The sequence below is a fragment of the Rhinatrema bivittatum genome, chromosome 5 (assembly GCF_901001135.1).
Source record: "Rhinatrema bivittatum chromosome 5, aRhiBiv1.1, whole genome shotgun sequence".
Classification (NCBI taxonomy): domain Eukaryota; kingdom Metazoa; phylum Chordata; class Amphibia; order Gymnophiona; family Rhinatrematidae; genus Rhinatrema; species Rhinatrema bivittatum.
This window is the reverse complement of record NC_042619.1, coordinates 100,550,208-100,566,825: the sequence shown is the minus strand read 5'-3', so window position 1 is coordinate 100,566,825 and position 16,618 is coordinate 100,550,208. Positions and strand designations below refer to the sequence as shown.

General features: G+C 40.3%; 1 protein-coding gene across 1 annotated transcript in view; it reads right to left on the bottom strand.

Annotated features, from left to right (window-relative positions):
• The window catches only part of FRY (FRY microtubule binding protein), a 496,652-nt gene that overhangs the window by 139,072 nt on the left and 340,962 nt on the right, over positions 1-16,618 (bottom strand). The window contains exons 38-40 of the mRNA XM_029602654.1: positions 13,568-13,671; positions 9,416-9,601; positions 51-249 (exon numbers count right to left, since the gene is read on the bottom strand). Of these exons, the coding sequence (XP_029458514.1) occupies positions 51-249; positions 9,416-9,601; positions 13,568-13,671 (489 nt within the window). The remainder of the gene's footprint in view (positions 1-50; positions 250-9,415; positions 9,602-13,567; positions 13,672-16,618) is intronic.

The following is a 16,618-nucleotide window of genomic DNA, read 5'->3' as shown; positions in this document are numbered from 1 at the left end:
ACAGTTATTGCTATTAACACCCCCCCCCCCAAAAAAAAAACAAACATTACCTAGTGCTCAAAAATTCAATTAACTTGTTTGCTTTTTCATCCGTCTCGGCCGCAGTCTCAATGTCCTCCATCTCTTGGGTGATCTGTGGGAGATTTCCACTGCTGCCTCCCAGGCTGATGCTGGAGGATGTGGAGCTAGAGCTTAACCCAGAGTCTGGCACAGGCGAGGACTGGTACTCCCGCAAAAAGTCAAGGCCACCTGGCAGCAGGGAAAAAGCAGATAAAGGAGGAATTTCAGCTTCCATTTAGCACATCAGATCGAGGACTCTGAAGAATGCTTTCTTTATAAGATACCAAGCTGCAGCCTTCAGATTTAGATCCACACCTATCTATCTCAGACACAGCTTGTTTACTACCTTAAATTCCTGCCTTCACATGCAAACTTAAGACAGTGCTGGTTCACTGGCTCACTCGGCAGCCAACAACCACTATTTTAGAAGGCTGGGAATGCTGCAGTACACTGTTTTTTTTACATTAAAAATAAAATATTTTTCTAGCCATTATTTTTTATTAGATAAACCAAGATTTATAGTGAAAAAAACATTCCTCTGTAGCAGGTCTGTTCCAATAAGAAACATACTTGGGAGGCCCTTATCTGACTGAGAATGGGAGTGCTGAATTGCTTGAATGAGATCTCCACCCAATCAAAGCATTTTTGTTAGCGTTTGCTAAAGCATTTTTTAATTACATTTTGTATAATGATGCTATCCTGCTTGCTTCTGGTAGCTGCCCTTTTGGCCCCCAAGATTCTAAATGGTGATGTGTCTATACAGTAATGAATTACAGCACATAGTGGTTTGACACAGAAGCATCAGAACGCAGAATTTTCACAAGAAGATAGCTGCTGTGGCAAGGTCCAGAGAAACAGATTTCTGCTTTTTTCCTAGGTATGAAAATGAAAAGTAATACATTTCTTCTTCAGGCATTTGAGTGCTAATAGTATTACTTGCAACCTTGTAAAGCAAAATGTGATCTAAATAGTAGGCATGGTACAAAGTCATCCCATATCTGCTTCTTCTCATGTATTTAGTATATTTGCACTAAAGTGGCTTGTTTTACCTAATAAGACTTACCTTGAAGACTCTACAACGCTTTGCCTTCAGTTTCTCTAGATCCTTCCAGGGATGTGGCCTCTAGAACTATACACACTATCTCAGAAATGCTTTTATTATTTTAACAGACATATTGCCACCACTTTTTTCTGCCAGTTACACTTATTCCTTGGCACCTGAGTATTCCACTGGCACGCCCTCTTGCATCAAACTCTTTGGTAACCCTAGAGGTCATCAGATTTGATCATCTACAGATCCTTAGGCTGTTTGGTGGTCATTAATATCTTATCTCACACCATGTACTGCTTCCCTGAGTTTCTAAATTACAAATGAAGGGACTTTACACTTTTCTGTATTAAATATTAGATTCCCTCCCCCCCTCCGTTCTGCAAGGTTATTTTTTAATCCCTCTGGAACATGAATCCCACTTCAGATCTTAATATCACCTTCAAAACTATATGCTTTCTATTTCTTTGGCAATATCATTAATGCTTGTAGATTTAGATCAAGTTAATTTTATTGTGTTGTTATTTACAGTAGACAATAATGCTGACTTAAACTCTAGTATTAATGTTGTGCACCCTATTCCTTGTCAAGATGCTAATAATCTTGGATTATTGTAGCCACTTTACTTATTGTACCCCACCTTGGCTGGATTTCTTATTCAAAGAGGCGGGTAATGAATCCAAATACTAAAATGAATAAATAATAAAGGCACTAAAAAGATTCTGACGCATCATTGCTGTTGCAGTCCTCTTATCAAAATGAACCATTTATTACCATCATCTGTTGCATATAACTCAACCAATTTCTGAAATAGATTAACAACCTTAAGGCGCACCCTAAACTACCCACCTTCAATGTTCCCTCTAATTTTTTGTGGGCTGTGCGCAGAAAAGTGTTCTTGTGAGGAATGTAGTATACAAGTTAGTGCACGATGTTCTCTGAAACACCATTCTATTTTCCTTTTCTTGCACACGATATGTTTTCATGGGTGAGCACTTCTGCATAGTTTACAGGGAACACTGCCTACCTATTTTATTAGTCTCCTGAAATTTAACTATGCCAAATTCAGTACTCTCCTCTAATTCAGTTCCCTGGTTATCCAGTCAAACAATTACATTAAATTTTCTTGATAAGGCTTCTTCCAATGAATCCAAGCTCCCTTGGTGCTATAATCTGCTGCATATTAGATATAGAACAACTCTTTTTTTATGGTACTGGTTCCTTTAATTTTTCCAGCACCAAGTCAGGTTCACTGCCTGTAGTTGCTGGCCAACTTGCTGCTTCCACTCTGGCACAGGATTCTAAACAGGTCCTCCAATCTCCTAGCACCATTCCTGAATTTAGCAACTAATTGAATAATGTTGTCAGTGGTACTGTCAGTGATTTTCTAAGCGTCCTTAATAATCTGTGAATTAGCCTTTTGGCCCCATTGCCTTTTCCACTTTTAGGTTTGCTAGTTACACAGAATCTAGATTTTCTCTTCTGTAAAAGGTCTATAAATAAATATCCCATCTTACACTTGTGTTCCTGTTGCTTATCTGCAGCTCCTCACCAACTACTTCTTCATTTTGTAAAGGGGTATTTGTAAATTCCACTACACAGGCCAGGAGGATGTGCCCTGCCATGCAGGAGACCCAGGATGGATTCCAAAGCCTGACTTCTATTCCTTGAGCCAGCTAGGACTGGAGATGCTGCAGAGGCAGCTAGGGTTGGTAACTGGTTCCCAATTTTCAGGACAGGTTGATCCAGTCCTAGTTTTAACCCTGTCTGCATGAACTTGTTGCTCTATTGTCCCTATTGATATTCCTAAGAAGAACAAGTCTACACATTTATGCAGGCACTGGGATAAAATCAGGATTGGATCAAGCTGTCCTGAAAATCTGGAGCCAGCTGGGACAGACAAAGGAGGTTCAGTCATCATACAAATGTGACATCTACTTGCTGTCAGGGACGGTAACTTTCAAAGGGGTGCACGGCACGCACTGATGTGTGTGTGTTGGTGTGCGCCTAGGGACATGACAATTTTATAACATGAACGCACATATGCACGCATGTTATAAAATAGCCTGGGCGCACGAGGATATGCAAGTCCAGTCGCTCATGTCAGGTTTGTGCTGCGCAAGTCAGGGTATTTTATAAAGGGAGTGCATCCACGCCATGACCAGTTTCACCAGTTTGTCCACCAGTTCTCCCAGTATAAAGCTAGCCCCTCCAAATCCTCCTGGTTTAATAGCTTGTACCCCTCCCCCAAATATATCATGTAAAAAGAAAAGAAAAACCAAACAGATCCAATAAATCATGTACTAAAACAAAAATCAATGTATTCTTTCATGAATCCTCTTTGCAGAAAGCCAGAAATCATCATAACTACAACAAAATATCATTAATCATCAGAACAGGTGCAGAGAGGAGCTAGGACAATTCACATTACAACATGAAAAAAAAAGATTCAGATTCTGGTGTCACCTCAGCAAAAAATATCCCTTCACTGCTATTTTGTGAAATAACACAAACTCCTGCAAAGAAAGAGACATCTAGAGCCTTGCCATACCATACAGTCACAGCACTGACTCAGGTCTCAAATAACAGTAACCTTGTGAAAAAACAGCAATGCAAATACTACACCAGGCCCTAGAACATTAATACATCACCTACTGGAGTAACAGAACAAGCTGGACTACTACTACAGAGAAACTATATGCTAGCAGAAATACTTAACTTCAGTCACACACAGGCAAAACAGAGACCGACCCTTACCTAATAATGAAATAAGATAATACAAATTGGAAACAGAAACACACAAACAAAATTGAAATAGAAAGCCTGAGAAACTAGACTCTGAACATTGGAATACTGAAGAAAGAGCAAAATACAAAAATATAAGAAATATACATTCCCAAAGATGGCATATTCCAATTGCTAAAATCTCAAAATATATTTTTTTTTACTTTTGTTGTCTGATCTTTGTATCTTTCTAATCAGTTGATCCTGGTCTCTTTTTTCCCCATTTTTCCCTTGTCCCTCATTTCCTAATTCCTTTTCAGTGTTTCTCTTCTCCTATTGTTTTCTTCCCTTCCTCCCTCACACACACATGCTTTCTCTCACAGACTTCCTCACACACACAAGCTCTCACTCTCATATGCTCTCCCCCCCACAAGCTCACATTCTCCACACACACACACACACATACATACAAGCTCTCATTCTCTCACCCCCCCCCCCAGGCTCTCATTCTTATGCACACACAGACACATACTCAGGCTCCCAATCTTACCCACATATATACATTCATGCTCCCATTCTCACCCACATACACACACATACAAGCCCTCATTCTCACCCACACATACGCAGGGCCTTTTCATCAGGCAGAGCCAAATTCCTACTTCCACCGCCAGAAGAATGGTAAGGGATCCCATGATGACAATGCAGCTCCAGCCCTCCTCTTCGCTGCCACGGGATTTTGTTCCCATGGTGGCATTACAGCTCTGCCCTCCTCTTCGCCATTGTGGGGATGGGATCCCGTAGCAGCATTACAGCTCTGGCCCTCCTCTTCGTCATTGTGGGGATGGGATCCCAAGGCGGCCTTGCTTCTTGTGAGGACCTCCTCTTTGCTGCCGCGGGAATGGGATCATGTGGCGGCATTGCAGCTCTGGTCCTCTTCTTTGCCGTCACGGGGATAAGATCCAACAGCGGCATTACAGCTCTGGCCCTCCTCTTCTCCATCGCGGGGATGGGATCCCATGGCGGCCTTGCTTCTTCTGAGGCGCTCCAGTTAGCCGCTGCAGGGATGGGATCCCATGATGACCTTGCTTCTGAGGGCTCCTCTTCACTGTCACAGGAATGGGATTCTGTGACGGCCTTGCTTCTTCTGAGGGCTCCTCTTCGCCATCACGGAGATGGGATCCCATGACAGCATTGCTCCAACAGGCCTCTTCTGGTTTGGTCGGCCTGAGCCCAAAGTGGGTGGGCCATGACCCATCCAGGTCCACCCTTGGCTATGCCACTGTTGGAGACTAAAAGGAAGAGCTTTTTAATTCTTCATTAAAGGAAGCTCAGTAACTCAATCTCTATTTCACTGTGGCTACTTCTGAGTGAAGAGACTATTGAGTCACCACTAGATGTCCCTAGTTCCTAGCCCTTGGCTAGATAACTGCAAAGGGGGATACCATTCATTACAGCATCTCCCCCAGAAGTTGCCTGGAATCGGAAGTCTCCTAGGCACGGGGGGGGGGGGGACTGGTTTAGGTGAGGTTAGGGCAGATTAGTTTGATTTCAGAAGGGAAATATGTGGATCATGTATGTTCTCTCAGTTAGGCCCCCAGTCTGACATAGGTACAGAAAGGCACATGCTTTGCTAATTCCTTTAATAGGGCTGGAAGGAAGAGGGCTAGTAAAAATAAGTTATACTGTTTTTCTGGTTTCTGCAGTTTGGACCTGCATCATTCCTGGCAGTCTATATCCCTTGCCCAAGGTGGTCAGGAGGGAGTGTATACCTTTTCAACCAGCATAAGAGGAGGTTGCAGCACCTAGTAGTGAAAGGAGATCCCAATTCAACCATTTGCAAGTTTTGTATTTTTCCACTTTTTGGGAACGGGAGAATTTTTCTGCCCCTTCTTTTCCCAGAACTGGAGACTTTTGGTAACTGTTTCCATTATAGGCCTTTCTTTCTGGGATAGCAGCATCTATCTGTTGAAGAGGAACCATCAAAAGAGAAAACCATCTGGAGACACCCAATGGAGTTTTCACCTTGGGACACAAGACACTGCCAGGTGAAAGTCGGGATTCAACATGGACTCAGGTACTGTGGGAAGGGACACAGTCAGTGTCAGAAAAATCCTCAGCCCACTTGAGACAATTATCATTCCACACCATGGAGGATAAGTCAGCTGCAAGCTCCTACCTGGAGGGACACATTCATAGAGTTAGGGAGCCTTTAAATCCTGGACTATGTAAATCTGGGGACACTTTATTTTTTGCATCTGTTGATTCTTATAAGAGAAATCACAGTAAACTTTAATTCGAACACCCATCCAGTGGGTCCTGCCTGGTTTGTATACCTGTCCCGAAGAGCAATGGATACACGCACACACATACACACACACACACGATACTGCTTGGGCCAAGAAGGTTCACTTTTCCCCAACAGAAAAGAATCCATACCTTGGAAACACACGAAAGGGGACGGAGAAGTGTAGAGACAACCCCATTTATAAATTCTTTTGGGTGCCCTTGGAATTAGTGACAATCCAGAATAAAGGGTTAAATGAGGAAGTACAATAGTTTAATATACACCTGATACTGAAAAAGATACTTATGTGATGAGGCATTGCTGATACTTTAGGTGAATGTTCTAAGAACAACTATGGGTTTGCATCGGGCTCTATAGACGTCCTGTGTGCGAGTGTGTGTATGTCTTGCACTCTTTATTTATTTTTTCAGTCTGGCAGCTTCCTTCTGGCTCCTTTCAATTTCAGATCAATGAATACCTTCCCAAAATCACCTTCTTTAGTAATTACTTGTAGCTGAGATCTTTTTCTATGGCTATCTAATTTGTGGTTCCGAAGATGGAGAAGGCCAGGCTGTCACAATTCGGGCATGTATTTCTTGTTGTCTCTGGATTGTTAATTTGCTCCTTAAATAGAACTATACTGACCTAAGCCTTCATTCACAGCTGCTAGGGAATTTTCCTCCATTTTTATTCCCTTACTCTCCTCTCTCTAAAATCAAGTCACTGTGGTCATAGTTCTTGATAGAAGTCCCTGGATCATACCTTTCTTCTGAACTCGGTACATATGCACTCTGAAACCCATATGAAAGGGCTGTTGTTCTGCAATAGTTGGGATTTACTATCATGTCCCCAAACTCCTATAAGATGCTTCTGCTGCATCCATAGACCCTGCTGGCCCAATACCTACAAACTAGATCTCATAGAAGTACATGGCTTTTTTACCTGCATATTCATTACTATAGTATGCCCCGTCCAATGATAAGAAATATCTGAACAAAGAGGTACAATATGAGGGACAGACTAAATAGGGTGTCCAAACCAGTTTGAACCATCATGATATCTATCTTTAGATTTATATCTTACCATTCTAGCCTAAAAAAATCTGCCCAAAACAGTTGACAATAAGTCCAAAAAATGCAATTCACATATCCAGGTAACTTTAGATGGATATAGTCAACATACACTTATCTGGATATGTTCCACTGTATATCCAGGCAAATTTACCTTTGTGACTTTCATGCTCTTCAGCCTGTTGAATATTTATGTGTATTAGACTTTAAAGTCAACGTTAGAAAACTCTTAAGAAACAAGGACATAAGAATACAGTATATTCACTTATTTAAAAAATAATGGACAGAATCGAGACTTGTGACTTGGGACTCGTGCTGGTAGACTTCAACACCTGCTCACATTTCTGATGAGATTCTTAACATACTTTACACAATATTTCCAACACTTGCAAAAGTCAGTTTGCAAAGGCTTTGTCAGAAAACCTTTGGAGCTACCTACACAAAATCCAAGATTTGAAACCACCCCAACTAAATTTCGTCCACATAACTCATTACCAATATAAAATTTAGTCAGATAAAAAGAAGTGGTGATGAACGTATTCTGGGAGTGTAGTTAAATTTTAGCTAGTGAGTGCTGATGTTCATCGCTATCTGGCTAATGTTAGCTAGGTAAGACTGTTTGTAAAAATATCTGTACTAAAGTTATCCAGATACTTTATCCAGGTTTATTCAGTGGAATACATAGCTGAGTATTTTCTCCTGAATATCCAGGAAAGTTTACCTGGATAACTTTCTTGCTCATCCACCTACTGAATATCAACCTCTGCGGTGACTAAACTTCTAGTTGATACTAAGTGATCCTAATCTAGTCTTTACTTGCAGTATGGAGCCCCCAAAATTTCATTTCAGTTCTTTTAATGTTTTTTTGGGGTTATTTTTTTCTAGGTTTGTTTTATTTAATGTTTGTATTGGTTTGGTTCATTTACCAAACTGAAATAAACATAAAAAACAAACAAAAAGAAAACAAAAAAAATGAAATAAAACAGGTCTTCCCTGTCCCGTGACCTCCTTCCTGTCCCCCCACCCTGCTAAAAATTGGCAGGGCCTGGGTCCTCCTAATTTGTGAAAGGGGCAGGAGGGATGCCCATTTGCCTCTTTCCCCTCTAACATCCCTTGAAAATGATGCCAGCAGGTTCTGAGACCGGAAGCACAGTGAAATCAAAATAGCACCTGTCTCAGGGCTAGCCAGCGCCATTTTGTTGTGCAACTGTACAAAGATGCAGTCATACAACAAAATTGCAGTGGTCAGCACTGAGACCAGCTCCATTTTTTTAAAGGGATGCAAGTAGAGGCAGGAGGCAAGTGAACATCCCTCCTAACTCTTTCTCAATATAGGACCCCTATGAAAGGGGTATGTGGGGCTTGGGAGGTCCTTGGCCTTTGCTGTTTTTTTGGAGTTGGGTAGGCAAGAGGGGCCCAGGGAGGCACCAGCTTGGCTCAGCATAACTCAGCTTAGAGGGTATAGGCCTGGGCCCTAACTGATTGGTGGAGGCCCAAACCAACAACGGAGAGGATTTTTTCCAACCTTTTTTTTTTTATATAATGAAACAAAAGGAAAGCCAATTAAATTTCATTGTTTTTTCTTTCATTCTGTTTTGAAAATGAAATGACATGAATGCACATCCCTAGTTTCCACTTGCTACCTTCTGAAGACCTCCACTGTGGAATTTCTCATTCACAGTCATTTCTAGATATAAAGGCTTCAGTCTTGCAGTCATATCTGAAGAAGGGAGCTATGAGATCTATAAAGCTCTTTTATTACAGCTCTGTATCTTCCTTATGATTGTCCTATAAAAACTATCCCAAACTACAAAAGAAATCCAGTTTAAGACCAATACGATTATTCGAACTCTGCACTTTCAGTCTGGTTTCAAACTTATTTGGTGAAGAAAATTAAATGAGGCATGGATTGTATAACCTCTAATTTTGCCTAACAATTCTTCCTCCTTCTCCGCCCTCCCCCCCCCTTGCTCCTCACCACCATGATTATGTCTTTCTCTAAAATAAGCAATTCAGAAATACCATTTACTTCAGGTTGCATCGTGGAACATAAGGACGGTGTTTTTAGCAACCATTTCAATACATGTTCTATGTTTTCATGCTCTTTGCTCACTGCACCCACTCTGCATTATTCTGATATACAGTAATGTGTAAATTTATGGCACCACATAAAAACCAAATGATAGCCTTAAGTGAAGGGCCACATTCAGATTTCTTTCTCATTACCTGTATATAGGTATTCAAGAGGATACGCAGGCTGTACTGTCAGCGTCTTGGTTTCATTCATCTCCCTGGCCTGTAGAAGCACTGAAGCAATGGCTTGGAAATTGCTGTTACAAGACAAAGCAATCAAAAGGTGGAGTAGGAGCTTTCTACTGTGCTCAAAGACTTCAGGGCGGTAATGATCAAGACCTGAATGAAAGATCAGAGAAATGACTTAGACCGGACATATTTTAAGCAGGGTAAGATTCAAGTCAAAGGAAACATGCCAAGGAAGCCTGCAGCACTACTGAAAAAGTAGACATCAGAAATCCAGCCAAATCTTTCCTATTTAGTGTCAAAATTGCATGAACAGCAAATATAAATGTCCACGATTCTGACAAAATGCATAGCTTTCCCCTGAAAATAAAACTTCCCTGTTTCACTCACTATGAAAGCAAATAGAACCAAGCAGTAATAACGGGGCAAGTTTTCAGCACAATGCATAGCTGCTGTTGTTCAAAGTAATCTTCTGTCTCACCAGAAATGTGATCTATGTCTTGATGGAAATACTTACGTAGGGGGGTTCCTCAATTTTGCTCATCTTTTCCAAAAGCTGAAAAAGTATTATAACTCAGAGCAACCCCTTCAGACAGATTTATGCTACTGACTGGAAGAGTCAAGGTGACTCTCGTGATTGAGAAAGTCAGTATTGTTCTGCCTTCTGTTTAGTGTGGGAGGGAGCAGTTTGGTCTGAAGATGGCTATGTCATCTGAACCCAAATTTCATAGTGGATTTAGATTGGCACTGGAACCAGCTAGCTGGCAAGGACAGACTTTCTCTGTGATATTGGCAAAGCTAATAAATTGTAATCTATCTGAAAGGGAGGACTCTGCAAGCTGTAACTGAGAATAATTACTATTGATATCATCCTTTGCTACAAGCACCTGACTAGCTCAGTAGCTAAAACCTATTTATGAGATGGGACTGATCCATTTATAACTATGGGTATCTGGGATGAATGTGAAAATCTTAGAAGTCTGAGTGTCTGTCTTAACTGTCATAAGTTTTTATTAACATTTATTTAAAATGCATATTCTGCTGACCACTGATGTTAAATTCAGATTACAAATTAAGCTACACATAATATTCAACAATACACAAAACAATATTTATTTACTCATCATTTTTATCCCGCACCATCCACTGAAAGTGGTTCAAGGTGGTTAACAAATATAAACTTAAAGTCATAGAATTCCATGAAACATAATAAAATACAAATAGTAAAACATACATTATGAAAAATTACACAAAAGTTTCAATAAAACAACATGCCTTACATTTTTACCTAAACACCTTAATATCTATCTCTCTGCATATCTATGCATATATCACAAAAATCAACATAATTATAATGACAAAAGAAAAATACACATCTGTTAAATTCTTGGAACTGGACACTTCTGGAGAGCATGGATCAGAATTGTCTATAATATACAATCTGAGTCAATTGCATCTCCTGAGATTTACATTTTTCTGTATTGGTATTGAATTGAACCATAATTGCTTACATTTTTCCTTGGCTACTATTTTGAAATTACAGTTGGAAACTCTCAATTTTATTTTAACTACATTGATGAGAGACTGAAATGTTTGCTCTCTAGCTCAAAATAAAGCAAACTCCTGGGAAACAGCCAGCCTAGTGTTTGTGCTGTAGTGTTATAGCCTCATGGCTATAACATGAACAGTATTTAACTGGTTCATGTCTTTTTTTATCCGATCGCACACAAGTTCAAATAGGTAATACTGCTTCTGAATGGACCTTAGCCAGCACTGGGGTCTCCCAAGAGTTGGCACTCTCCACCTTCCTTTTTAATATTTATCTTGCATCAGCCTGGGGAAAATATGGCTACACTTAGTAGCCAGAGTAGCCAGATCAGTGGAGGGCACTAGATATGTATGGCAACACTTAGCAGCCAGAGTTAGATAAGGAGAGAGTGCTAAATGTTTATTAATATTTCAGTAGGTCTTTCTCTGACACTATTCCACAGAAGCAACTTATAAATAAACTGAGCTACCTTGATATGGGTCCTAAAGTGACTGACTGAGTTAGAAACTAGTTGAATGGGAGGTGACAAAGGGTAGTGGTAAATGGAGTTCACTCCAAGGAGAGGTGGTGTCACAGGGATCAGTCCTTGGACTGGTCCTGTTCAACATTTTTGTAAGCAATATTGTGGCAGGACTATTGGGAAAAATTTGTCTTTTTGTAGCTGATACTAAAATCTGCAACAGGGTAGACACCCAGGAAGGTGTGGAAAATGATGAAGAGGGATCTAGCGTCAGACAATTAAGATTTACTGCTTAAAATGTAGAGTCATGTATTTGGACTGCAAAAATCCAAGGGATCAGTACAGAATATGTGGTGAAATGCTTCTATGCATGAATCAAGAGCAGCATCTGAAGATGATCATATTTGATGATCTCAAGGTGGATAAGGTGATGGCAAAAGTCAGAAAGATGCTTAGATGCATAAGGAGAGGAAGGGTCAGCAAAAAAGTTAGGTGATAGTGCTCTTGTATAAGTCCCTGGTGAGACTGCATTTGGAATATACTGTACCTTTCTGAACATATAAACCAGATGGTGTCAGTCCAGAGGATGGCTACTAAAATGGTCAGTGATCTTTGTTATATAGCATACGAGGCAGACTTAAAGATCTAAATATGTATACCACAGAGAAAAGTTGAGATAGGAAGATATGATAGAGACATTTAAATACCTCCAAGGTATCAATGCATAGCAGATGGGCCTCTTTTAACAGAAAGGAGGCTCTAGAATGAGGGTGCATGGGACGGGGGTTAAAGGGGATAGACTCAGGCATAACCTAAGGAAATATTTCTTTAGACAGAGTGGTAGATGCATGGAACAGTCTGCCAATGGAGGTGGTAGAGACAAGGGTAGTATCTGAATTCAAGAAAGTATGGGATAAGCACATGGAATCTCTGAGGCAGTGATAGGGATTGTAAAGTTGAGCATTATGACTGGGCAGACTAGATAGGCTGTATGGTCTTTTTCTGCCATCAGGTTTCTAAGTTTGTTTATCAAATTGCTCATATTTTCTTTAGAATATAGCAAGAAAACTTCAAGTTATAGGGCAGCTGAGGTCACAAGTGTTTTTAGTAGTAGTAGGAAAGCTGTTGGAGCATCAATTGTGGTTTAGTCACCATCAATTGCAATCAAAATCAATCACGATTCAAGATTCAAGCTTTACGATGATATTTTTTCACTTAATTTAATTTTATTCCTTTTTATTTCTTATGAAGATAATTATTTCCTGTCTGTATTTTTAACTAGAGATGTGAATCGGAACCAGAATCGGTTCGGATTCCGGTTCCGATTAGCATGTGGGTTTTTTTGCAACGGGCCCGATCGCGGTTTTGTTTATTGGCTGCGCCCAAGCCGATAAACAAAAAACCCACCCCGACCCTTTAAAACTAACCCCTTAGCTTCCCCCACCCTCCCGACCCCCCCAAAAAACATTTACAGGTACCTGGTGGTCCAGTGGGGGTCCCGGGAGTGATCTCCCGCTCTGGGCCGTCCTCCCGCTCCCGGGCCGTCGGCTGCCACTAAACAAAATGGCGCCGATGGCCCTTTGCCCTTACCATGTGACAGGGTATCCGTGCCATTGGCCGGACCCTGTCACATGGTAGGAGCACTGGATGGCCGGCGCCATCTTGTGCTCCTACCATGTGACAGGGGCTGACCAATAAACAGCAAGGAAGGCGATCTAACAAAGCCGTGAGGAAACAACAAAGAAATAGATGCCCAAGGAAATCTTTGTCAAATCTTTATTGGGTGGAGACGTGTTCATTAAAACAATCAATATCGTGGGGTTTTCCTATCGTTTTGGGGGAGCCCCCAATTTCTGACGATTTTGAAAATATCGACGATATTTTCAATCGTCCGAAGCCCGATTCACATCCCTATTTTTAACAGCTAACAGAATATATACATGACACGATATCAGCAGCTTGTACATAATTATCAATGACTTTTATTCTTTGAGATGAAGGATCTGATCAAAATTAGAAAATTTAAAATTTTACTAGTCAGAAAAATGAAACTGCAGGGACCTATGAAATAAACCCTAGATTTTAAGTGCTTTTCTGCCTTGACCCTTACCTAAGAAGAGCGCATGAAGTAATAAAGGAAGGTGAAGAGCCCAGTCCTCTCTCACACTGTGATCCACCACCATCTCGGTCATGAAGATGACAGCAATGTTGCACCTAGTAGGCAGAATTAAATTGGAAAAACCCAAATTAGAAGACAATAATGACCCACAGTAACACAGTAAAGATGTGTGCCAAAAGTCACACTTATAGCTCAGCATTTTTATAATACAGCGACGGTACACAAGTGTCAGGCTCCCAACCGAAAACTGTTCCGAGAGATCAACCTCAGAGTGAGAAAGGGAAGCTGAAAAACTTTGCAGTTCTCTAAGGAGGTCATTTAAAAAATGTTACATGCATAAAAATGTGCATATCGATGCGTAAGTAGCCAGTACTCGCATAATCCTTATTTTGAAAATATTGAAAATATGCGTGTAATTTAAGGTTTGCACACACACATAAACATGTAAAAAAAAAAGGGGAGTTAGGGGTATTCTGGGACAAAGCCATCATTACACATGCAAATTGCTATTTTAAAGATTTACACTTGCAGAGTTGGTAATTTTTGTGATTTTACACCTATTGTGTACTATTGGCTGGATGGGAAGTCTGGGTGAAGTGAAGGGAGTTGAGGCTGAAGAACCAGGAGGGTCTCAATGACCTGGAGAAGAACCGGGCAAACTGATGAAGTAATTGGCATAACTGGTAATTTCAATTGTGCATTTTTGTTTTAAAATATACCAACTTATGCACATAAATCAGGGCTTACATAAGTCCTACTTTATTTTCGTGCATAAAATATACGTGCATATATTTTTAAAATAGGTAGGATAAGTACATGCATTCAATGCATTGAAGTTGATGTACGGAGAATGGTCAAATTGAAACAGCAAAGTCCAACAGTAGCTTACCATCTTTCTTACAGAATGTCAAAACCAAGACTACAGTAATTTATACCATTAGCAATTTTTACCTATTGGTTGCTGTGTAGTGTATATACATAGATATGTGTGCATGTTCCAGGGTAAAGATACAATATACATGAAACTTGCTAGGTAGGATATCTCTATTAAGAAATTAGTCAACCTTCATATGATACCAAATGAATTGGTTATTGTGCTGATAAGCCTTGTGAATAAAAAGGCCTTGTAATCATTAGGTGACTAGGTAGTATTGTGTGATTCTTCCGAGGAGGTTATCCTTGCACTTATCTTTAAATCCACTTTTGTTGATTAATACCGCCATCTGACATTGCAAAGTTTCGGAGCATGCAGCCCCTTCTTCAAGGACACGGCGTTGAGTGTGATGGTTGATAGGTGAATGGTTTGTGGAGTTGAAGTGCCAGGAACGGCGAGCTGTCTGCTGACAGCAAATGTGAAGTGGTGTGGTTAGCTATCGCTCCTAAATTTGGGGTGATGACGGCTACCGGCGCAGAAGAGCATGTTTTATAATATGTGCAGTTTATAAAATATTTAGATGTATGCGAGACCATATATGCGTGTATATCCTGCCATGCAAAGTTGTTTGAAAGTTATTCTTTAATAGGTGAATTTTCAAAGGAGTTACGCATGTAAATGTAACATACTATCAAAGCAATTTTCAAAAGCCATTTACCTGTGTTATGTGCACTTAATGTGGGTAAAACCTATTGACAATTCAATGTCATATACTGCAGCAATTTTCAAAAGAAAATCAGGCCCTAAGAATATAACTTCATTCAAATACTTCTTATATATAAAAAAAGACAAGACATCTTTCAGATCATATACTATGAGGCATTTAAACTAGAAGCGGGGGTGGCAGGAGGTGACCAATTAAATTGCCATGTGACCCCCAAGCAAGACAGGAATTGGGAGAAGAAAACAACAAAGTCAATTAGCTCAAAATATCAGAAAAGAAGACTAAGAGGAGCAGCAATCCTAGGGAGACGAGCTGGAAAGCTATGACCACAAATGCTCATAGTCTGGGCAATAAAATCCCAGACCTGTAGGCCTTAATGGTGGAAGCGGACTTGGACACAGTTGCTGTTACAGAGACCTGGTTCACAGAGTCTCAAGACAAGGATATGGTCATACCAAGCTATAACTTGTTAAGGAAGGACAGAGAGGACAGAAAAGGGGGAGGAGTAGCTCTTTATATCAAAAAGAATATCCAAGCAACTGAACTGCAAGGAATGTGGGGTAGAGAAGAAGCATTATGGGCTGTCCTAATAAAAGATGATGGTGCATCCATTTTTACTGGAAAGGTTTACAGGCCTCTGACTCAAATGGAAGAACTAGACAGAGATATGGTTGAAGACATAGGTGGGAAAGAAGGGAGAAGTGTTGATTGTTGGAGATTTTAATCTGCTGGATTTAGACACTGGAGAATCCCTTCTGCAGAATCTACCAGAATTAGAGAGATAGTGAATGCCCTTCAAGGGGTTTTGTTCAAACAAATGGTAATGGAACCCATAAGGGAGGGAGTTATACTCAACCTAGTGCTCACTAACGGGGATAATGTCTCTAATGACCAGGTGGGTGCCCATCTGAGCACCAATGATCATCAAACGTTATGGTTTGATATCTCAAATAGGATACAAAGTGGTCACACAAAGACTCGAGTTTTGAATTTCAAAAATACAAACTTTATCGAAATGGGGACGTACCTGGAGGTAGAACTAGAAGACTGGGAGAAAATGAGAGAGGTGGAACAACAGTAGACAAAACTAAAAGGAGCAATTACAAAAGAGCAATTACAAAGGCAACAAAATCTATATGTTAGAAAAGAAAACAAAAGTAAAAGAAATAAGAAACTGAGCTGGTTCTCAAAGAATGTGGCTGATAAAATAAAGGCAAAAATAAGCAGTGTTCAAGAAATATAAAGGATCCCAAAAAGAAGAACACAAGGAAGAATATCTGGTGAAACTGAGGGAGATGAAAAAAAGAAAGCAAGAAAGCAAAAAGTCAGGAGGAAGAAAGGATTGCCAAAGAGGTAAAGTGAGGTCTCAAAACATTTTTCAGATATATCAGAGAAAGGAGAAAGGTCCGAAGTGGTATTGTGAAATTGAAAGGTGACAAAGATC